General features: G+C 38.8%; 2 protein-coding genes across 3 annotated transcripts; both read left to right on the top strand.

The window, feature by feature from the left end:
• The first annotated feature begins 128 nt into the window (after positions 1-128).
• Positions 129-10,780, top strand: LOC129279659 (transmembrane protein 256 homolog). The gene is made up of 5 exons (XM_064111681.1): positions 129-461; positions 757-988; positions 5,341-5,378; positions 7,341-7,421; positions 8,419-10,780. Exons 2-5 carry the CDS (start codon positions 880-882, stop codon positions 8,560-8,562), a joined length of 372 nt encoding a protein of 123 aa, XP_063967751.1. The 5' UTR covers positions 129-461; positions 757-879; the 3' UTR covers positions 8,563-10,780.
• Positions 10,781-13,912: 3,132 nt separating this feature from the next.
• LOC129278496 (rhomboid-related protein 4-like) lies at positions 13,913-24,929 on the top strand. 2 transcript variants are annotated; one of them, XM_064111679.1, is made up of 6 exons: positions 13,913-14,317; positions 16,129-16,317; positions 17,340-17,649; positions 18,372-18,611; positions 19,331-19,642; positions 20,607-24,929. In XM_064111679.1, exons 2-6 carry the CDS (start codon positions 16,150-16,152, stop codon positions 20,810-20,812), a joined length of 1,236 nt encoding a protein of 411 aa, XP_063967749.1. In that variant the 5' UTR covers positions 13,913-14,317; positions 16,129-16,149; the 3' UTR covers positions 20,813-24,929. The 2 variants fall into 2 exon arrangements, with proteins under 2 accessions (XP_063967749.1, XP_063967750.1); XM_064111680.1 differs by having other exon boundaries at positions 13,932-14,313; positions 20,607-24,849.
• The last annotated feature ends 322 nt before the right edge of the window (positions 24,930-25,251 follow it).

Genomic DNA, 25,251 nt, shown 5'->3' with positions numbered 1-25,251 from the left:
TTATATTAGCAATCAGAGAGCAGATACTTATTTGCAACAGCTAATATCGTGGTTGCATTTTTTTAATGGGGAAGATGGGACGGTCGAGGTTTGTTATATGCAAGCGGCCCCCAGCCAAGGGCAAGTTCAAACTTCAAGGAAGGTAGGAATGAGGTACGTACTCCTAATATCGATCAAGGCTGTTTAGATCTAAAGTCTGCTCTGCCGTTCGTTGTAATGTGATGCAATCATGCAAGGAAAGTCTGGAAACGGCAATGTATCTACGACTATGAGCTTCGTAAAACCATAGAGCTGTAATAGCTCTATGGTAAAACTGATTGACAACGCAATTGTGTAGCGAGGACTACATTATCGTTCTCGCGTAGCACACGCACGGCAGAGGCGGTGGTGCGCACTTTGAGTGTCTGCATGCAGCTACGTTTCAAAAAGCTGGGTATCCCGACAAAGTAAAATCCACACATGTAAGAGCATAATTTATCATGAAAAACACCTTTTCATTTCATATCATCCACATCATGACTGTTTTAGGACATACACATTCATATAATATACAAATTAATTAGAATGGTGACATATGCCGATTTTGAGGAATTACCAAAACTATCCACCCTCTTTAAACAACTTTAATACATCATTGCTGTCAGCTCTGCTAGACTGCTATTTATACGCCTAGCTGATAACATAACTGCTCATTTTCATTTTATTTTTCAGTATTTACATAAATGATAAAGATACATATGTTTTACTTCGAAATAGAAATTGAAAACGACCATGGTGGGCGTGGCGTTCGCGAATCAACGGAGGGGGATTTCCCTGAATATCACGTGATCACAGATCAGTAGCGAGCTAGCGCTGTGTGTGATGCGATGAGAGACAATCATGGCGGACAGTAGGCAAGCAAGAATCGCCCGACATGGACGGATGTTTCTCCGCATTGGAGCAGTTTCAGGATTGACAGCAGTAATCATGGGAGCATATGGTGCTCATGGTAGGTATATAATTACTTTCTGAATATTTTTTTCTGTGTTGGTGATAGTAATGCCACTTTTATTTTGTTTCTAAATTGTACGAGATTTGTCGCCTCATTCACCAACGGGCAACACGCGACGAGTTCCCCAGTGTCGTAGGCGTGGCAGAGCTCCAGATCAGAGCACTGTAGATCTACACGAGTTGCAAATGGTGCGCAATCTTTCGAGGGATGAAACTATAAATGTCAATTGTTCAGCAGGTATAATAACAATATGGCCAATATTATAGAAAAATATTGTTCATTTGATCAAATTGCCTGATTATTAAACAAATTGAAAGCCGCTAGAGGGTATTCATTTGTCTCGCAATCTACTATGGTCAACAAGGAAATTCGTGATCACTCTCGCAAAAAGTGTTCACTGGCTTTCTAGGAAATTCGTGATCACTCTCGCAAAAAGTGTTCACTAGCTTACAAGTTCACGAGCTTTCGAGTGCCGCTGCAACTCTTTATCAAGTGACGAAAATTATCTGATGACGTATTCTATTTATACTAATCTCCGGGACCGTACGCACGAACGCGAGAACAATAGGTGGGCATTGATCCGTTGCGTCGGATGCGGTACGGCCGGTAATCCGTGTATGCAAATAAGCCGGGGGTATATGCAAATACGCCGTGGGTCGGCAATATGCAAATTAGACAAAATTGGCGGGCTCGCTAGTTTCCCGTGGGCGGGGGCTGACTAGCTGAGCGGTCCCTCATTCGGGGCCGGGAACGATCGGGTCGGCGTGCACTGCCAGGTAAGGGGGTATTGTGCTGTCGGATGGTTCGCATCCAGAAGTCGGGGATGTCGATCCCGCTGTCTCTGTTGAAGTTGTTAGGACAAAGACGTATACTAATAGCCTCCTTAATCCTGCGTGTATACCAATGTCTCTCTTTGGCAATGCATTGTACACCCTCCCAATCTGGGTGGTGTTGCTTCTCCCAAGCATGTTCTGCCACCGCGGATGTGTCGGTTCGCTGTAACCGAACATCGCGCTTGTGTTCAGAAATGCGTTCAACTATCGGTCGGGCTGTTTCTCCGATGTAAGACCCGTCACATCCCTGGCAAGGAATGTTGCATACTACGCCATCACGTCTGTGATCAGGGATAGGGTCTTTGGGGTGTACAAGCTGTTTGTGTAAGGTGGTGTCCGAGCGGAAAACCGTTCGGATACCGTGACCTTCTAATCGGCGTTTAAGTTGTTGTGAGAGGCCATCTATGTATGGCAAGACTGTGCAAGTCTTGAAAACCTTCTGATCCCTTGGTGGTTGTTTTTTCTTGAAAGTGTTCTTGATAAAACGGCGTGGGTAGCCGTTGCTGTACAAGGCGCCACGTATGTGTGCTCTTTCTTTCGGGAGTTCAGGTGGGTGAGTTATGATACGTGCTGCTCTGTCGAACAGGCATTTAACGAGACCCTTCTTGACCGATTTGTCGTGATGAGAATCATATGGTATGTATTGGTCTGTATGAGTGGGCTTGCGGTAGACGGAGGTGGAAAGTTTCCCGCCCTCGTGTCTTTGGACTAGCGTGTCAAGGAATGCTAATTTCCCTCCTTGCTCAGTCTCCAGAGTGAACTGGATGGACGGTTGCTGGCTATTCATGTATGAGAGTAGGCTGTCTGTTTCGGATCTATTTACGATTATGAAAGTGTCATCGACGTATCTCTTCCACACCCGAGGGTGGCATGTGGAAGGACACTTGGGCAGAGCGTTCTGTTCAAAACCTTCCATATATAGGTTAGCCACAACCGCTGAGACTGGGCTACCCATTGCTGCTCCTTCTGTTTGCTCATAGAAAGAGCCTCTGTACAGAAAATATGTGGACCTGAGGACGAACTCCAGGAGTTCGGCTATTTGTTCGGGCATAAGTGTGGTACGTTCTGATAATGTGGGATCGGATTGCATGCGTTGCAGGGCCGTACTGCATGCGCCCTCTATCGGTACGTTAGTGAAGAGGGAGACTACATCAAAAGAGATCATGGATTCCTGTTCGTTAACTGTCTGCTCCGATGTGAATTCAGCGAATTCACTGGAGTTGGAAACCGTGTGTTCTGAGCAGTTAGTGAGAGGGGACAGGATGTCCGCCAGGTACTTTGATAGGTTATAGGCAAATGAACCTATGCATGATACTATTGGTCTGAGGGGTATCCCGGGTTTGTGTATTTTGGGCAACCCGTATATTCTAGGTGGCTGTTTCTGTGTGGGCTTTATCTTTTTGTATGTAGCCTCATCTAGAACTTTGTCTTTCTTTAGTGCCAGTAACGTACTGGTCAGTTTGCGACACATTCGATCTGTGGGGTCTTTCTTTAGCATTTTATACGGACCAGAGCTCAGAAGCTCGGTCATTTTGTCTTCGTAGGCGGTACTATCTAAAATGATTGTGGCACTACCCTTATCCGCAGGGAGGATTGTAATGCTATCATCATTCTTGAGTGTCTTAAGAGCATCACGCATCTCTCTTGTGGTATTCGGTTTCGGAGGACGTGCTCTCTGTAGAATGGAATCTACATCTTTTCGTGCGGCATCGGCCGAAACTGGATCAATATACTTGACCGCGGTTTCAACCTTAGCTACAATCTCGGTAATGGGCAATTTCGGGGGCGACACGGCAAAGGCGAGGCCTTTCTTAAGCAATTGCTCCTCGTTGGAGGTGATCTGTCTCGAGGATAGGTTAACAACCCATTTATCCTCATTCGCTAATGAGGCGGTGACCTTCTTCGATTTGGGTTGTATCAACTTTTCAAATTTAGCCTGTTGCCTTTTCTTGCATTTAGCGAAAACATCTGCGTAGATATTTTCATTAACCTTCAGAATGTCTGTACTGTGTTGGGCTTGCATAGTCTCTTTGATATCGGCTTTTAAAGTTTCGTATTCCGTCTTAGCCGAATCAATCGTGCATCTAGTGAGAAAGATGCGTTCTTTCAGAAAACGGAGGGCGGCCGTTTCTGCTACCTTTCTTGCTCCTTTGGTGTTCATAGGAGGCTTGACCCGCAGGTCTTTGGGAACCACTGACGCTTTAATGCAACGCACAAGAAAGGTCAAGTGGTTGGAAAATCGAGCTATCTTTTTACTACATCGTTCGTATCTTCGAGTCAACTTTAGGGCGGGGCGCCCATATGTTCGTTCAATAATACTAAATAGGTTCATTATTGCGGATTGAAATAATCGCTAGAGGGTATTCATTTGTCTCGCAATCTACTATGGTCAACAAGGAAATTCGTGATCACTCTCGCAAAAAGTGTTCACTGGCTTTCTAGGAAATTTGTGATCACTCTCGCAAAAAGTGTTCACTAGCTTACAAGTTCACGAGCTTTCGAGTGCCGCTGCAACTCTTTATCAAGTGAAAGCCTTTTCTTTTTCTGGAATCTCAATCTGCCAGTGGTATTGGTATCGACCAAAAGCTTCGATCTCTGAATAATATAAGTTGTTCCGCTGAACTCCGATGCCGTTGGCTCCACTCACCAGTTACAGAGACCGAAGTTCTAACTCGACCTGTACACAGGGACTCGATGGCCATATGTTTATGTATTAAGTCATGTAAGTTAGGAAGAACCAGGGAAGTGGGAGTTGCGTGACAGATCAACAAAGTCACTGTTTTTTTCCTTTTAAGTTTATTTTTCCCTTTTTGGTGCATTTCAGGCCAAAATGGAGTAATAATCTTTATTTTGGTCCAGTTCTTTTTACATAATTTTATGAAATAAAGACAAAAATCAATGAGCCCCGTTGGGGGGATTTTGCATCGTTAACCCCCTAATGGCGGCCGCACGATCGCGAGCCGTCTGTGTACGAGGAGAAATAAAGAAAATTAAAAATTCCTCGAAACAGATAGCTGCCAGCTGTCTAGTGTTGATAATGCCTCAAAATCACTACATTTTTGTAGAAATATGATAATGAAGAATACCTAGGACAAGTTGCTACCAAATGCCAATTTTGGCTAAAAGAACAACAATATCGAGCACACACTTGATTACTAATTATTTGAATAAAAAACTGGTATTGTTTTTTGCAATTGATAGTGTCATATCAACATTTATAAAGAATCATATCTGGTAAATTATATAGATAAAACCTGTCAGACAAACATGTAGTTGAACAAAGCATTAATTATCTAAAGTGTATTAATTTCTTTTAAAGCATTATCTATTTTCGTTTTGATCAGGGTTTAAGGATGAATGATTGAAGTTAGTGTTAAATAAATAAGAGAAAGGCGGATTTGGGGTTACAGCTATTTGCACTTGACATAATTATATACAACACTGTCTGTATGGCCATACAGACAGTATGCAATTATCTGTAGAATTAAATTTGTGTTCATACTACCTTCATTGCAGTTCTTAAGACGAGGTCAGGGATAGAACACGAGATAACGGTGAGTGACCTTTCTTCCACTTAGCCCCCCTCCCCCATCAAGTTGCTTTTTAACATCATTTTAAATGTTTTAAGTGCTGTATAGACGTAGAATCATACTTTGTATCAAACACAACAATGCTGAAATTACATTGCTTTAAAAAGATATTGTAGTATGTGCCAAACTGTTATAACATTTTCAAGTAGCAACTTTTGCAGGAGGCAATAATTAGTTACTTGTAGATTCAATACCTATAAATTTATAAAATTGCTTGGTACTTGTTGTGTATCGCTGTGATATTCAACATATGTAAACTCATTAATTGAATTCTCACCTCATTTATTGAATTCTCACCACTGCTTGATGTGCAATTCAGATCATCGGTTCCTCATGGACACTACATAAAAACTAAATTCAGATCCGGGGCATATGATAACAATGTCCGTAATTTCATCACATATAATTGTAGGCCTATTCCTTTACGGTAGTAGTGTTTGAAGTAAATGACAGTGCCTCAACGAAACACGTCAGAATGGAGCGCTAATATAATTCTCAAGCAATAGCAATGAAGGTATATACACAGATGATGAAGATGAATGAAGAAACTCGAAATAATGAGTTGTGGATCCAAAAATATATGAAGCATGCCATAAAGTAGTTGGTAACTTGATGACTACATCAGAAAATGCATGTATTCTTCCCAAATGAAGTCCTTTGACCGAGTGTTCTCCATCTAACACTTTGGCAATGTGCTCAGTGAAACTATTCCACAGTTGGTCAGTAGTTGCTTTGCATCAATAACAAGCATTAAAGGTGAAGAAAAAGTAGGAATTCCAATTACAGGTGAACTTGTCTGTCCTATGATGTGTGAGTCACTCTGTTGGTAAACTGAATAGAAACGCTGATGTTTAACCTGCTGACAGGAACAAAAGAGTTGGATACAAAAGAAGTTGCAGGTCTGGTGATTTTCAATACACAGGGCAAGTCTTAAAGGAAAGTTGATTGTGCAACTACATCAGCTGATTGAATGTTTATAAACAAATTTTGAACGATGATCAAGAAATCACTACATACTGAAAAGAAATCGTCAAAATTGGAGATGAGAGCTATATTTCATTTTAAGTTTGCCTAATTTTCATAAGAGTTATATTCACAACTAGACCTTGGACAAATACCCTTTTTGCCTTTCATTTTTTATGCCAGGGTAAACAACTGAATAGATAAAACAATTGAGATTATTGAATTAGCACAAAAAAGTTGATCTATGTAAATGATCAACCAGTAGTCGCACGTAATGAGCAAGCTGGCCCAGTCGAGTGTCACAGTACAGCTCCTAGGTTTCAAGGTTTCAAGCTACACTGACTGCCTCCTTCAATCCTGAAGATTCTTGCAGTATTGTAGTACCGGGTACCGGCAGGTGCAATACACCGGGTTAACACCCTACTCTTTGACGAATAGTGTATTGGTTTTAACGTGCATAGGTTGTGACTCTCCTATACACGGGACCAACATTTGCGTCCTTTCCGATGGACGGAGTGTTTTCCAACTGCATTCACACCTGCACTGAACACAGCGGTGAGGCACGCTAACACACAACGCTAGCATCAGATTTTTTTTTTTTTGTTAGACGTCTTCCGGCATGCTGCGGGACTCGAACCCACGCACGTTGAGATCTACGATCTTATCCGGAACAGGCGCTCTAACCGACTGAGCTACGCTGCCTCCTACATGTATGACATGGAATTTGCCTCTTGGTACTTAGGGGTAACTCAATGTATCTTTTTTTAATTGCATGGTCTCATATATTTTATGCTTGTGTCAACCAGTATAGATCAAATGTCCTGACATGGACAATAATAAATTCATGTCTATATCTAATTACAATAATCAATTCGTAATTCAAGTCATTACAAAATCTTTTAAAATCTCTTGCCCCAACCAAGACTTAATTTTTTCCCTCAATACTCTCTTGTGTTACTGCAGACGTTTGATTCAGCTAACAAATACCATCTGATCCATTCATTGGCTTTGCTGGCCGTCCCTCTCACAAGGCAACCTCTTATGGTAAGATCATGGTGTCCTCAAAGATGAAAAATCACTTAGTCTGATTCCAATTTGGTATCATCAAATAAAATGGAAAGATTTTAATCCCATTTCTTCTGTTTAATGAATCACCTTTGGTCTAATTGTGATTTGACGTGACTTCATTATTTCAATTTAGTATTAATCAATTCATTGTTTCAGTTAGGCTATAATTTTGTCAGTTTCGTAGCACTCAAGTCATTCTCAAACCAGAAGAGCTGCAGTTGGTAACCAAATAGCCATTGCAAGAAATGTTGACATACAATACACATGAAGGGGGGGGGGGGGGGGGGGTTAGAGCCTAAACTTCTCCTTTTTGACATTTCTTCCGCATGTAGTCTCTTGTTTTTGCTAACAATACCATTCTTAATCGAGCAAAAGCAGTTGTAATACACAGTTATGGATTATGCTATTAATTGTTTGAGGTTTTGTTTGTTGTCTGTAGAGAAATATTACTGGTCAACTCTCTTGAGTCTTCTGAAGTTGAATGAATATGTCGGGTATCCAGAAATTCGTTTTATTTGTGTGGCAAATTCCTCTTTAAAAAGTCATTAACCCTTGAAGAGTTACGATTGATCTGATCAATGTCAAGTATATTGAAATCTTCTGTGTCATAATTTTTTCTTAAAGAAATTTTCTCATTGTCCTTTGAAAACAAAGAGAAGCAAACTGAATTGTCTAGAAAACAGGGAATGTATGAATGTCATTTCTAGAAAAAATTGGAACAAACTTGTATTTTAGATGTTGACGTTGCTGGCTGTCCATAGTTGTGATTGATCAGATCAATCGCAACTCTTTGTAAGACGGGACCCCGGTCCTATAACTTGCTTCGACATTGCCAATTATTTGACTTAAGGATAATATATTAAATGTAGGTACGTGACATAAACTCTAATAGTGCATAAAATAACAATTTTGTTGATTAAATTGACAATTAATGATAATAATTGATTTTAAAAAATCAATTTTTTTTTTACAGACGGGGAGCTTGATGACTGCAGGAATTCTAGGATTCTGTGGGACTGGCTACTATTACTCAATGACCAGTGATGCAACACCCGTCAAGCTCATGCCAATAGGTGGACTTCTTCTCATGGCTGGTTGGCTGGCCATGGCCTTATGAATGTTCATTACAGTTATTTGCATCTCACATTAATTCTTTATTTTATTTTGCCCCAGGAATTTGATCAAAATTTATGTTTTAAAGAAACCTGAAATGGTATGGAATTTCTTGTATTTCATTTATTTGTTAGAAATTTTACCTGATGTTCATATCTTGGATGCACAGAATGGGATGAAATTGTGTTTAGATTATTGTTCCAGGAACATTGAAAGATATATGATATGTTTCACACTGTGAACTATAGTCTTGAGGTATATCTTAAAAAGGTCATCTTGGTTTTTTTGTCTCGCCTGCATGACATCATAACTTAGAAAGTATATGGACCTAGTTCATGAAACTTGGACATAGGGTTAATCAAGTATTACTGAATATCCTGCCTGAGTTTCAGGTCACATGACCAAGGTCAAAGGTCATTTAGGGTCAATGAACTTAGACCATGTTGGGAGAACTATTTTCAAAATCTTAACCGAAGGTTAAGTTTTTGAAATGACATCATAACTTAGAAAGTATATGGACCTAGTTCATGAAACTTGGGCATAAGTTTAATCAAGTATTAGTGAACATCTTGCTCAAGTTTCAGGACACATGAGCAAGGTCAAAGGTCATTTAGGGTCAATGAACTTTGGTCAAGTTGGGGGTATTTGTTGAATTACTATCATAACTTTGAAAATTTATGGATCTAGTTCATGAAACTTGGACATTAGGTTTAATCAAGTATCACTGAATATCCTGTGCAAGTTTCAGGTCACATGACCATGGTCAATTATCATTTAAGGTCAATGAACTTTGGCCGTGTTGGGGGTATTTGTTAAATTACCATCCTAACTCTGAAAGTTTATGGATCTATTTAATAAAACTTGAGATATAAGAGTAATCAAGTATCACTGAACATCCCCTGTGAGTTTCAGGTCACAAAACCAAGGTCAAAGGTCAGTTAAGGTCAATAAACTTAGGCCATGTTGGGGTAATTGTTGAATTGCCATCATAACTTTGAAAGTTTATAGATAGAGTGAATGAAATGTGGACATGGGTGTAGTTCACAAGTCTTAAGTCACCGTTCAAATATCATTAATGGTCAATGAACGTGGTATTATATGAATGGTGTTTTTGTGAATGATTATTTTATAGTAGTTTTCAAAGTTAGCACTGGTGCTATATTAAATCGCGTAATGCAGGCGAGACTGCCAGAGGCGTTCCACTTGTTTTTAATTTAAGTTAGCCTTTTCTTAAAAGGCAATATATTTCAAGAATACCAACCCAGTGGATTATCATGGAATATATTTATTGACAAACATCACTGTCAAAGCAGCTAATTATAATCATTGGAGAATCATGGGGGAGGGAAAGGAAAGCAGAGTTAAGCTCAGCACTTGCCTGGGCGCTTTTCATTTCTAGATACACCTTTGATTATTATTTCCTATGTGAATATATTGCTATGGGAAGGTCTGAACATTCCATTATTAAATCATATCCTAAGTATTAAGAGAAGATTTCATTATTCATGAGCTTCTGGGCTCATTCTTTTTTATAGTAAAATATGTATTATGATGCGTGATGGTTAAAAAGTCAAGATTTATATTAAATGATAGTTAACATTTATGCCTGTCAATCTTGTGACGATAGTAACCCTCTGTTATCAGGGACCATGGAACAGTTTGTGATGTAAAGGGGGCTGAACATGCATGCATGAAATTACAATTTCATGATATGCTTTTGTTCATGATTACTGAAGAAAGGGGGGGGGGGAGTGGCTTAAGTGTCTTAAATCTCTCAATGTTTGTAATTTAATTTCTGTTTTTGACTGTGTGATCATGTTGAATGACTGAATGGATGGTCCCTTGTAATTCATCATTTTTTTTTAAATGCAGGGTAGAGACCTATGATACATGTTAGAGAAATGTTAACCCAAAATTACATCATGTACCTTTACAAGCAGTTGAGACTCGAGACATTGTTGTATTCATTCAATATGTGTGCCTCTCCCCCCTTCTAAAAATGAAGTTCATCCAATAATGCCTGGTTTGATGCAAAGATAATTAACCACAGTCTTAGAGATTAGAGTAGACATGTAGTACATGCTATTTAATATGATGTGTGTGTGTGTGAATCAATGCTTGAGAATATATTATAAGCCTATATTTTTCATGCAACGAAAGTGACATACTAGTACATTTGTGAAAATGTATTTTATTGAATAAAAAGCAATACACTTTCGTCACTCGGCCCAAGTTTTTGTTTTCCTTCAGATTGTTGTGTTTAGAAGGCGTCGCTATCCAGGGCTCTGTAACAGAAAGCTCAGCGACTGATTGTACATGCATGATCACGGCCTTGAGAAACGGGGGTGCTGCATGTGTTATTTTCCATAGGCAGCACCCCCTGTAAATCTGGTAGAAATGAAATGGCAGAAATTTTACCAAATTGAACAACATTTTATAGGAACCCCCCACTTTTTTTTTTGCTTGTCAGATTTCTTGGACCGAAACCACCTTCATTTTGTAGTGGAACCCCCCTTTTTTTGCTTTTCAAATTTACTTCAGCACCCCCAGTAAAAAAATTGTTCCCAGGGCCCTTTGTATTTTTGATTTTATTGACCATTATTTATTTTGGTCAATGCAATAATCCTAAAAAATGAAATTGAAAGGAGTATTGAATGGTAGTCATGGGATGGGAGTTTGTTGGGCAAGTTGGAGAATGGAGATAGGGAGGGAGAGAGAGAGATGGGGGGAGAGAGGGGGTGGGGATGAAGAGGATAGGGGGGGCATGAGAAGGGACAAGGATGGGAATTACAATCATACACGTGTACTGGTAGCTGGAAGCCTTGAGGGGTGGGGTGGCTATACACTCATCAAAGCAATTAAGGGGTAAGCCTCCCCTCCCTCCAATCTATCTTAATGTTCAGCTGGCATATGGAGGCTACTTAATTGAGTGAGATGGGGGGGGGGGGAGGTAAGGTTAAAAAATAACAAGGGCTGATCTCTATTTTGTGGGCCATTTTCAGGAGTTGGGGATAAGAGAGTGAGACTTGTAAACAGATTAGAGAGAGAAAGAGGGGGGAGGGGTACATGCATATCTGAATTTGGGATATACCAGAAACATTCCCATTTCTGAGAAAAAAGGCACAGAAATTAGATGGCAGCACATTGCATATTTTGTTCATTGAATTTGTCAATTATTTATATAAAGATAGGTCATTGCAATATAAATTATATGAAAAGAAAATATACACATTCATACAGACAATTAGAATATATTTTTAAAAGGGTACACAATAATAAATCGTTCCTTTCAATGAAAAGAGAGAGCTGAGGAACAAATGATATTATCTCAAATCATCCAGTTGAAATTGAAAAAAAAAAATCCTATTTGGCCCTGTACAATTTAAGTTCCCTTATTCATGTAGTACAGTTAAATATTTGTTATAAATAATAATCATGTTACTTACATGCATGTGGGAAATTTCTAAAATGTTTAAAATCGAATTTTTTTTCATCAGAAATTTTTTTCATGGTTGTGAAACTTAAAGACACCTTGCAAATTTTGATATACATATATAGGGACATGGGCGGGGGGGGGGGGAGCAGTGGCGTAACAGGCGGGGGGGGGCAGGGGGGGGCAAGTTGCCCCCCCTGGCGGATTTCACCGGGAAAATAAAAGAAAAACGGGAAAAAGAAAAAGAGGGAGAAAGAAATGGAAAGGGGAAGGAAAGTGGAAAAGGAAAGGAGGAAAAGGAATGGGAAAAGTGAAAAGAAAACGAAGAATTTTTTTTAATGGAAAAGGAAGGAAAGCGGGAAAATGTACGAAAGAAGATCATTTAAGAACAAATCATTCCGAAATAGCACGGTGGGAAATTAATTAAGAGATTACAAAATGGCAAACAATAGCGGGAAACGAAAGTAGAATGTAATTAGTCAAAAGCTAAATTGGAAAACAAAGAAAAGGGACAAGAAAAAAATTATAACACGACAAGGCTGCCGATGATTTAAATTAAAGAGCGGGAAGAAAGATGGACTGCATACAACATTGTGCTATAAGCTTGCTAAATTTTATGCAAATAAGCTATCGGGGCTTTGCCCCAGACCCCACGCAGTATAGGGCTCTTCATTTATAACCTTCAAATGGCAGCTCTATAACGCCCCCGTTCAATCACGTTCAATCACTGGCATACAGGCGCGGGGGGTCTTGGTTCCACACTCAAGAGGAAATAAAAGAAATTATAGGAGACAACGTACAATGAAATGAATGGAAACAATGGAATGTGTTATTTGCTGAATCTAATGGAAAAATCTATCACATAATTAGAATTTAATTTCAATAGGCAATTTTTTTCCAGCTCGCTTTGCACGCTGGCGACTTTTTACAAATTTTCCCACATTGCTATGTTTTGCCCCCTCAAAATATTTGGTTCATCACGCAACTGGGTTGAATAAATGTGTTGTGTAAAAGGTATATGCCCGCGATTTGATTAAAATAGCGGCAATCTGCGAAGTTTAAATGGCTTTGATATCAAGAAGCACTGCGTATGGAGGGGTTGGGCCACGGCCCCAAAAAGTTCTACAAACAAGAAACAAAAAATGAGGAAAGAAAAGCAACGGAAAAGTGTGGGATATGATTTTATTTACTGAATATAATATATAATGTCAAAATATAGCTCAAAGTTAGATTCTCATGAAAAGGTGATTTTTTTCTCGCTCGGGACTTATATAAAGCAGCTTTTTAGCACATGTGCTATACTGCGCCCCTCGTTTTTTACTCTTCACGCAACTGCCGCAAAGAATCCTGTTCACAGTGGCGTACGTACAGAGCACAAAAAAGGAATCTAAAGAGAGAAGAGTGAAATATATTATTCTCTGGATATCATGTCAAAATCTATCACAAAATTGGATTTTTATATCAAAAAGGTCAAAATGTTTGCTCGCTCGCTTCGATTGCAACTTTTTTTGAAAGATAAATTCTGCCCGATACGCAATATGGCTGGCCTTCTCAAAATAGTCTCCTCATTACACCATTACGCCTGTTCATACCATATGACCGGGAAATTTTTGGCTCTTGCCCCCCCTGGCCATCGACCCCTGTTACGCCGCTGGGGGGGGGGGGGGTCACAAACATGAACTTAAAAAATGGGAGTATCGCCTGGGTATAGTACTATACTGTTAAAATGATGTCACCTTTATTCTTTCCCTTATTTACTCCAAATCCCACCCCCGGCCCCAATCAAAAACATCTTGACACCATCCCCGCACCTCGTCCCTTAAAAAAACCCCAACGAATAAGCACCGAAAAAATAAATAGAAAACAACAACAAAACATCACTGATCTGGGGGATCTCCCCTGGATTGCGTAACCCGGAAGTACACGTGTAATAAGGATTCATAACAAAGATCTGTGACTTGACGAAAATCCTGGCAGTAGAGTTGCATCAGATGATCAGATTCAAGAATTTTTAGGCAAAACTACACTGACGTGTGTGATGTACTTTGTGCAAGCCCTTGTGATGTAGTGCCCGAGCTTCCCGAAGTAAAAATTCTTGAGAATTTTAGATCCAGTTAGTTTAAATACGAATCATCTTGGAAAATTTAGAGCCGAGGCTTGCTCGAGGTTGTACCGTAACTTTACTCGCTGTCAGTGTCACGGGCCGAGCTTGGCCTTGGGGAGAAAGAGGCAGCAGTGCAGTGCCAGCGCCAGTGGAGTGCAAAGCGACAACGGCCACGACTTGCTCTGGTTAATGAGACTTAAAATTTACAAAGTTTAGCGGTTGGTAAGTTGTGAGATTGATTTCTTATTATTTATTCAGGGAAATGGGAAATGAATGGGCTCATCGGCATCGTTGTTTGAGGTAGCTGGGTAGGTACCCGGACTACTCAGTACTGCCATCAACTTCAAGGTTCAAGAACCATGTAACCGTATATAATACTAACCTCGTACTACTACTACTAGTGTGAGTGATCAAGAACTTGACTTGTGGAACAACTCTGGGTTTTAAAAAATTGGACATCTGTCATTTTTTTTGCTCTGCCTCTAGACATGTCACATTGTCATTGACCTATCGTTAGGCACTAATAATGTTAGGTCTATGTTTATGTAAAATTACAACAACTAAAAATTTAAATTACTAGTAGAATCTAAGGTCATGCACTTGTTAGAATTGAAATCACATTGGATGAAAAAGAAGAAAATTTTTATAGATATTTGAGTCAGAAATCACAGAACAAATGCAAAGCTAGACTACATGTATACGCACCCAGAGCTACCAAGTCTCATGCATTGTGCGTGAGACTCACGCATCCAGGGTCCGTCTCACGCATATACGCGCATGGCACCCATTTTTCTCACGCATCGGGACCCGACAGAAAAAAAAGAGAAAAAGTAGCATTATCCGCTAGATTATATGCATTGGCCGACCGCCTTTGCACGCCATCGCGTCTACCCCGGCACGCGAGACGAATCGAGAGTGCAGTCAGCGCACAGCTAGTACGTGATGCGATGAATCGTGTGCGTGCATCGCATGGTTTTGTAGTATGGATCGATATCATGATTAAGCCCATATCTCGTGCGCACGCGTTTTCGAAACGTACTAGTGTGAGTATTGGCCGCGCAGAGACGCAGATTCATGAAAATCTCACACATGACATTTTCTTAACTTGGCATCTCTGCGCACCCCCACCCAAAAGATTGTCGAGACTTTGAGGTTTGTTTACTTCATATTTCTCTAGCAATTTTTCAGTGTTTCTTACCTTGCTTGGGATTTGAACTCACCTCGTTGAATCTGCAGTCAAGACCTCTTCCCATTTATGCTAGCGAGAAGGGCTGATACTGGAAGGTTTTTTTTTAGAGACGATCAGCCGATAGTTCCACTGAAAAAAAAGAAGAGATAATGGAAAAAGGAAAGAGGAAAAAAGAAAAGAGAGAAATAAAGATACAGAAAAGAAACTGAGAAAAGAGAGAAGAAGAAAATAAGAAAAGAACAATAAAGAGGCAGAGAAAAAAGAGGAAAAAATAGAAAAAAGACAAAGAAAAAAAGAAAGATTAACAGAAAAAAAAAAAAGGAGAAAAAAATGAGGAGGAAAAAAAGAAAGTAAAATAGAAAAAAAGGATGAAGGGAAAGAAGCTTTTCAGGACTCTCAAAGAAGGCTCCAAATTAAAGCAGTGGCAAAAATATTCATTTTTTGGACTGGTTGCCAATACCACAAGACAGAAGAAAAAGACTAGTCTAGACTCACAGACACTTTACTGACTAAATAAACCAATATCTATGGACAATTACACGCACTCGATCCTGCTCGAAAATTTGACGGAATAAAACCATATTTTGGTATGTATTTTCACTCCCCCATCATATATATGTTCTAAATTAGGGCTAGATATATTATTTTGAACCTTCTCAATTTTTGTGGGGGGGGGGGGGTGCATATGGAACTCTTACCCAGGCGGCAGGCGGAGATGATAATGATATTTTTAATTCTTTGTACTTTTCTTGTGATTTTATAATTACATTTTGACTCTCTCAGTAAGTGTTGATAATATTGTTTCAACTTTCATATTTTGTTGTAATCTCCCCTTTCGTTCTAGGTCAAGTTTGAATAATTCAAGATGTTTCCACCAAGAAGAAGAGGGATGGGACGGCAGCAAGGTCTCGGTCTCCTGCTTCTATTTCATCAGCTTTATCGGGTTGGATTCAATAGAATCCCTCCTGTTACCATGGCAACGATTGCTGCAAATGTCCTGATATTTCTCCGTGTTCTCAATCCATATATCAAGGTATGAAAGTCTATGAAAATTAAATGGCTAAAATTATCACAACCTAAAAGATTACATTATTCACGGAACAAAACGATGAAAGGCACTCATGAGTTCTGCTGTCTCATGATAAAAGGAAGCACCTATATTTTTTTTTTCAAAATTGATTTTTTTTCTTGATGGGATATTTTCTGTACATGTACATGATGCTAAAAGAATAAGAGTTACCTAGCCCCCAAAATATTTTGAAAATATAGAGGTTTCAAAAGCAAGTAACCTTATTTATTTCCACATAAACAGTGACACATTTTCCTCATGTTCTAAGCAACTCATCCCACAGATTTAGTTCCTTTTGTCATGGGACGGTAGAGAAGGCCTAATATGACGTTGAACTTGAAAAACAAAAATAGTTGTACCATTGAATTTCTGAGTTCCTAAAGCCTTATTTTTTTGTAATTCATGTTTTATTGATCCTTTTCATCAAAATAAACATAACAAAACATCCAAGATATAACGGATCAGAGCCTTATTTTTCATATTTGCAACTGTGACCTATCGTTTCTCACAAACCTAGCATTCATATTGTTGTTGTAGAGAAATACTTAGGTCTACAAGTATATTTCTTACTTGGTTGAATTTTTCCACTACACATTTTGACGTGGTAGGTTTGAAGAATAGATTTTTTTTTAAAGCCTAATCCATAAAGCTCATATTTTGATTGTAGCAGTGGATTATCACATATACTGTAGACAGTAGGAGAAATAGCAGCAATTGGGTAACTGGCTTCTTTTTTTTTTGTCAAGTTATAAAATAAATGAAAATAAAATATGAAATTAGAAATAGGGCAAATGAAGAAAAAAAGTCTTTAAAAGTGCAGGCTCGGTTGTAAAATGATCTAACATCCCTACTTTTTCATAAAGAAAAAAAATTGTGTTGCCTTCATGTACATGTACAAATTCTTGCCACTCCTGATATGAAAATACATTGGCACCACCCCTGTTGTCACTTATAATTCTTATGCTTTTTTTTCTCAAACCAATCAGGCTACCATTAGATCGCCATCCATCAGCAACATCTGTGTCAGCTCCGCCCACGTCTGGTACAAGGGGGATTGGCCCCGCCTCTTTCTTGCGGCCTGGTTCCACCTCGACGACTGGCATCTCTACTTCAACATGGTGTCCTTCATCTGGAAGGGTATCACCCTAGAGAGGAAGTTCGGCTCTCCGTACTTTGCATACCTCATCGTGATGTTCTGCGTCCTGACCAACGGTCTCTTGGTGGCGCTCAACGTGGGGATAGCGGAACTTCTGGAGGATAGCTCTCACATCGTCTCCTGCGCTGCTGGCTTCTCAGGTGAGTGAAAACTTGTGATCAAGGGTCCACTAAGCAATTAAATGTTTTCTCAATGACAGAACATCCTCTCTTCATGGTTCTTTGAACACCTAACAGAATATTACAGACAGATTGTGTTCTTAAATTTTCAGTCTATTCCATCATTTGGTATAGGTCTTATATTGAAAAACAAAACCTATTCTGAATTTTCTTGTTAATCACAAAATATATCCGGGAAGTGTAAAACGCCTTTTAATTTCAAATCCTCCATGTTTTTTAGGGCATACACATTCGTATAATCTAGTATTGAATAATTTAGTAATGTACCAAAGCTAATGACAGGCTTTAACTCCTTCTCTAGGTTGTACATGTGCCAGGGCTCCACACTAACCCTTTTTTCTACTGGTCCAACCTGTTTATGTCGGACCAGTAGATACCCAGTTTTTTTTTAATTATTTACTTTTTATAATTTACAAAAGAGGAGAATAAAAAAACACTTGTATCAGTTTGATATATTTTTAATGCTCATTTAGGACCATTTGGCTATTTCTGAAAAGTTACTGGCCCGACAGAAATTTTTACTGGTTTTGGATTGTCAGACTGGTACCAGTATCCTGCGCTGCATGTACAGTTATCATCATTCCATTGCAATTTCTATGATTTATACTTCCCTTGTTTAATGGAAAATGAGTGATATAAATTTTAATTAACAAACTTATTTTGTGAATAACATTTGTTTTCAGGGGTGCTGTTTGCTCTCAAAGTCCTAACAACTTACTACACACCTGTCCAAAACCAGAGGATCATGGGATTGTTCAGCGTACCATCTCGCTGGGCATGCTGGGTAGAATTGATATTGATCCAGCTCATCGTTCCGAGGGCCTCCTTTACGGGTCATCTGGCTGGTATTCTGGTTGGCATGGCATATGTGAAAGGGCCCCTTAAGATTCTTATGGATGCCCTTTGGAGTCTGTTCACATCAGGTGAGATTTTGACAAAATGAAAGGCTTTTATTTATTTATTGAAAACAGTTTATTGACCATATAGTTTTTGAAACGGCAAATTCTGGGCAAAAACAAACAGCAGTTTCATTTTTAAAGGAATAAATGTCACACTAATCTTGATGCAAGATATATACTGTACGTATCCAGGCACAGATCCAGGGGAGGGTGGAAAGTGAAGATTTATTCTTTTTTTCCTTTTCAATTTTTCTTTTCAAACAAATGCCCTTTTAATTTGGGAGTAGGGACCTTTTTTTTTTGGTTTCTCAAATTTGGCAACGAAAAGCACTCCCTTAAACAAAAAAATCCTGGATTTGCGGGTGCGTATCAGTCATAAATAAGTCACTTTGGTGATACCAGACCATTTACATGGGTGCTGGTAGCTGATATTCTATTAATTTTCTCTATGAGAGTTTGGCAGGTGGCATAGCCATTGTATAACTTTGGTGTAATTGGGCAGCTAGCGCGTACGTATGTCCAATATCGCTCACTTTTATCCGGGGAACGTGTATGATTAACTTTTACATGTAGCTTGCCAGATGAATAGCAGCTCTGATTTTTGTGAATTATTTTGTGCCAAGTGGTGACAGCAGCATGTTAAGAGTTGAAACAATAAAACTTCTGATAAATGGTAATAAGAAAAATTGATGGTTACAACCAAATGATCCTCTTGCCACCCCTTCTTTCAATAAAAATCACAGTCCTCTCTGGTGGTGCAGGCCAGGGAGCGCGGTACCAGCCTAGGACGGCCACTACCGGTGTCAGGGAAGAGGCTCCACCCTCAAGATCAAACCAATCCTATGCTGGGCGTGGCTATTCCACAGGATCTGGGTCAGGTGCAGCCCGGTCCAGACCACGTCCTACTGATTACCCCCATGACCGTGGCATGGGATCCAGCTCCCGGGGTACAGGTGCTTCACCCACGCTGCCCAATTACCAGGCGGACGATTATACCGGTGGTTTGAGCGAAGAAGAACAGATGAGAACTGCAATGAGGCAGAGTATGAATAATGGTGAGTTGAATGATCTAGAATACTTAAATTAGAGAATGGTTTATTAGTAAGATGGTATGCCCTTTACCAAAGCATTGGAGAATAGAACATCCTGATAGTGATTTTGGGATTGTGATGATGGTGATTAAGGTGATGATGATGGTGATGGTGATGAAGGTGATGATGATGATAATGATGATGATGGTGATGGTGATGCTGATGATAATGATGATGATGATGACGATGATGCTGCTGCTGATGATGATGGTGATGATGATGGTGATGATGATGTGGTGATTATGGTGATGATGATAGTGATGATGGTGATGATGGTGATGATGGTGAAGATGATGACGATGATGATGATGACGATGATGATGGTGATGATGATGGTGATGGTGATGATGATGGTGGGTGATTATGGTGATGATGATAGTGATGATGGTGATGATGATGATGATGGTGATGATGGTGATGATTATGATATTGATGATGATGATGGTGATGATGGCGATGATGATGATGAATAATGAATAATGATGATCATTATGATGATGATAAGGAAATGGATGATGGTAGAATATCTGTTGTTAATGTTGGTGATGGACTGGTGGTGATGATGTTGGTGTCGTTGGTATTGAATATTATGATAAGGAGAAAAACTTTGTCGGGAATTACAATGATTAGGATGAAGTAGACAGTTTTTAAGTCGCGGAGCTATTATTTTGCTTAAGTCAGGATGTACATATGTATGTATAAAGCATGTATGTATACATGATCTCAGCTATTACTTTGTACTTGTAAGTAGCAATATTAGTATTGGTTTTATATATTTATAATTAACGTGAATAGCAGCCAAGGGCTAAAATGTATCGTTGCAAAAGTCAAAGAGGTACTAGTAGAGAGATAATGAATCTTTGGATGTCAGCCATTTGAAGAAACTAAATTCAATTTAATATCTCTCTTTTCTCTATCTCTCACCTAGGCTCATCAGGATATTCCAGTCCGCCAGAGGGAGGCAGACCAATGCCTTCCGCCCCACCCTCGGTAGATCACACACCCCACCTCTACCCTGATCTGTCCAGAGAGAATGCTGCCCCACCCCCACCCAACCAACAGAACGGGATGCATGCGTCTGGCATTTCAGCTGAAGAGCTCAGGAGGCGACGCCTTAACAGGCTCGACAGATGAGAATGGGGAGCCTTTCATGAAACGAATTGTCCTGATTTTCCCTGACTACTGTGACAATCTACTGAAATCCTTGCATGTGATTGGCTGAGAACAAACTGGCTGCTCCATGAAACCCTTCGCAGAGACACCTCAACGACTTCAACAGTCAGAAAATAACAGAAGAACCTTTCTTGAGACAAATGTCATTTTCCCTGACTACTCTGATAATCTACTAAAATTCTTGCATCCGATTGGCTCAGAAGTAATTAGATGCTTTATGAAACTCTCCGCAGTGAAACTTAACAAGTTCTACAGATGAGATACAGGGAGCGTTTCATGAAACAAATAATCAGTGATTTTCCCTGACTACTGTGATAAGCTACTGAGATCCTTGCATCTGATTGGCTCAGAAGTAATTAGATTCTTCATAAAACACTCCGCAGAGACGCCTTGACAAGTTCAGCAAACAAGAACAGAGGAACCTTTAATGAAACAAATGTCGTTTTCCCTGACTACATGTACTTTGATGAGCTAAACTGAAATCGTTGCATCTGACTCAGAACAAATTAGATGCTTAATGAAACACTCTGCAGAGACACTTAACAAGTTAATCAGTGATTTTCCCTGACTACTGTGATAAGCTACTAAAATTCTTGCATCTGATTGGCTCAGAACAAACCTGCTGCTACATGAAACTCTCCCAAGAGATGCCTCGATAAAATCAAATGATTATAACGCTGGATTGCATTGGTAATTTTGTTTAGTCAACAGTACGATCAATCGCTACGCTTTGTGTTACGCGCACTGGACCCTGTAGCATGAGTATTTGCAATCAATCGCAGATTATCAGCCATTGATCCTGATCGGTTGTTATAGGAGGGAATTTTCAAATCCCTGGTTATGTGTAAGTTGAACAATATGTACATGCAACTGCAACTATAATTGGCCAGTGTATTGTTTGGTGATTGACAGCAACTCTTGTCTTTACAAAGCCTCAATCATTTTAATGTGATTATTTATTTCTTGGAGCTGACTTTTATCATGACCATTTTCTGTTACTTGAATATTGGGCACATTGTGGTCGAGTGGTTTTGACTCTCATCTTTCATTCAGAGGGTGGTGTGTTTGAATCCTAGCCATGGCATGTTTTTACTTGCATTGTGCTGCACTCAACCCAGGTAATACATGTATGAATGGGGTACCTGGCAGGATTAATTCCTCGAGTGTACTGTGCACCGGAAGGCAGCTCGTGCTAAAGCTGGGGAAATAACGATATTGTGCATCATAATATATTATTTCTAGATAGATGGCGCTCTATACATAGAAATCTGTTATTTGTTATTTAGTACCACTTGTACATACATGTACGCCAGCTGTCTATACAATTAAGCCGTGAATATCACAGTTATCTTACATGTATGAATGTGCAACTTTAGATAGCTTATGTGAGCAGCGGTCACTTAAATTAATTGTATTTTTGCTTTCTCTTAAAAATTGATATTGCAGATTGGACCCTATACAATGTATTGCAATATTACTATTAAAAAAAAAATGCAAAAGCAGAGATCATTAACTTAATTATTCAAAATACAAAAAAAAAACTAAAAACATTCTTTGCATTTTTTTTATTCAGTTGAATTTATTTCCGTTAAAAACGAATAACAATACATATAAGATGATACAAGTAAAATTGACAAACGAAAAACGGGAGGATGGCCCTACTCAGCAGCATCAATCATGGTGTTGCTGTTCTACAGAGGGGTCCTCATTTGCAGGTACATTATACATGTATATGCATATCATTTATTGTTACACATCATCATGTGGAGCGTTGTGGCCCAGTGGATTAGTCTTCTGACTTTGAAACAGAGGGTCGTGGGTTCGAATCCCAGCCATGGCGTTATTTCCTTCAGCAAGAAATTTGTCCACATTGTGCTGCACTCAACCCAGGTGAGGTGAATGGGTACCCGGCAGGATTAATTCCTTGAATGCATGAGCGCTGAAAGGCAGCTCGAGCTAAAGCCGGGGTAATAATAATAATAACAACGCGCCTCGGAATAGAATATTTCTAGATAGATGGGGCTATATAAATGCCTATTATTATTAATATCATCGTCATCAATCCAAAGTTTTAAGTCCGGTTTATCTTCGCCCTTTAGACCTCCCTCCACTTAGCCTGATTTAGTTCATCCTCTATTCTCAACCCAAGCCTTCTACTCCCCTCCTCCATGTCACAATCATTTCTTTTTAAATCAAATATAACTGAAATATATTTTTCTAACACAAGCACACATGGGTACCAATAATTCCTGAAGCGTTTCCATTAATGTTGATTAGTTGCCTTTCTCAAGGACTTATTGTTTTTAGCGATAGAATCTAAATTTGTGTATTACACCAACTAACTCTGCTTTAATTTTCTAATAACTTCTTTAATTCTGTGGCAGAGTATTTATACTGATAACATCATTTTGATATTTTATTTTAATTTTGACATTTGAATAGTGTCCTTACTCAGGTTTTAGGTTACTTGAATTTATGTTAACAAAATCATCATTGGCTCATGTACATATATTTCTGTTGCGACTGAGACCTTCTTAACATTCTCAGCATTTTATGGTGATTTTGCTGTATCTGTAAAGCATTAGAAAAACACTGAAGTAGGTTTACACATGTATTAAAGCCTATTCTAAGCTTGGGTAAAACATCGTGCTGTTTTTAGCAGTGTTCTCACTCAGTTTATTTGTGCACCTTGAGCTAATTATACTAATGGATCATCATTTGATCATGTTTTCAGTTACTTGAGGCCTTTGCATCATTCTCAACATGTTATGATGGTTTCATCTGTATCAGTGATGCATTAAAAACACCAAAAAATGATTTATACATGTATTGAAGCCAATTTCACATTTTGGTAAATCCCCTCTAGTATCTCATTCATTTTTGTGTGCATGCCTTAAAGCAGTTATGTTGTGGAGGATACAAAATAAGAAAAGTATTCTAATGGATACATTTTGTGATTTTACATGATCTATTTTGATCAGGTGCCCAATTAAATGACATATTTGTCCTTTTTTTCATTTTATATGTAAACCACATCTCAAGCATTTTTTGGGGGTCAGGGTGCTACATAACTGTTTAAAAGCACTTGCCCGAAAAAATCCTTGAAAAAGTAGTTTTACCTCTTCAAAAGAAAGTTTTGCGGTTTTATTAACCATTGACCTTTTCTCTCTTTTGACATGAACTGATCTACCTTGTTATTGCATTTTTTTTCCCAAAGTGATTTTATCTCGCCTGCCATGACCAAAATTAGGGTCAATAACATATCATATCAACCCTAATTTTGGTCATTCTACTGTGAGAATTTTGCTTGCCCAATTTGGGCAAGTAGTTTTGGTCTTTACTTCAAAATACTTGCCCGACTCTAACTTTTACTTGCCCTGGGCAATCGGGCAAGTGCTTATGTAGCACCCTGGGGTATCAAATCACTAAATTTGTAAGATAAGTACTAAAAGGACCTTTTTAAATTATAGAAAGATGGAAACATTATCAAAAGAGGATATGAGGTAGTTTACAATAAAATTTTCACTGAAATAAACTAAAACTAAAGAAGAAGAAGGAGAGGAAGAAGAGGGATAAAGAAGAAGGATGAAGGAGAAATCGATGACGTAGAAGAAGAAATGGAGGAGAAGAAGTAGAAGAAGAGGAGGAATAAGAACAAGAAAGAAGAAGAAGAAGCATTTTTTTATTTGCAAGGGTAGTAAAATACTAATGTATGTATAATAGTTTATTTAGTGATTGCAAAATCATGAAAGACATTTATTTTCAAAAATCCAACTTGCACGTTGTATTGCATCAAACGTATTATATTTATCAATTTTTATGATGATACTGTATCATGATGTATACTCTCTTATGTCATTTTTCATTTTAAATCATTTTACATTCCAGTTTGGAAGTAATGTTTTATGCTGATGTTTTTTTCCATATTTATTGATATATCTTTTTAGAAATTTGTTTATGCCAAAATCAGCTTATGAATAAATCTGGGTATTTGCTCTAGATAGTGATGTTTTTATTTAATGAATATTGTTAACTTTCTATGTTAGAGAAGGTATGTAAATAGATTTGCTATTTGGCTAAAAAATGTTTGAGGCAGATGACTCTTCCTCAGGATTAGCCTTTACCTTTACCTTAGACATACGATGCAATGGACAAGGAGGGACAACAGGGAAAGAAAGAAAGAAGAAGGAAGAAAGAAAGAAGGAAGGAAGAAAGAAAGAAAGAAGGAAGGAAGGAAGGGCAGGATATAGGAAAAAGTGAGGGGGATTTCCTTATCAAAATGGAAAGGAGAAAGTAGGATCATAGTAGAGAGAGAGAAAGAGATGAAGAAAAACGAGAATAAAAAAACAAGGGGGAGATAAGAAGAAAGAAAAACGAGGATGCAAAGAAGGAAGAAGAAG

This window comes from Lytechinus pictus, chromosome 16 (assembly GCF_037042905.1).
Source record: "Lytechinus pictus isolate F3 Inbred chromosome 16, Lp3.0, whole genome shotgun sequence".
NCBI lineage: Eukaryota > Metazoa > Echinodermata > Echinoidea > Temnopleuroida > Toxopneustidae > Lytechinus > Lytechinus pictus.
This window is presented reverse-complemented; position numbering and strand designations above follow the sequence as displayed.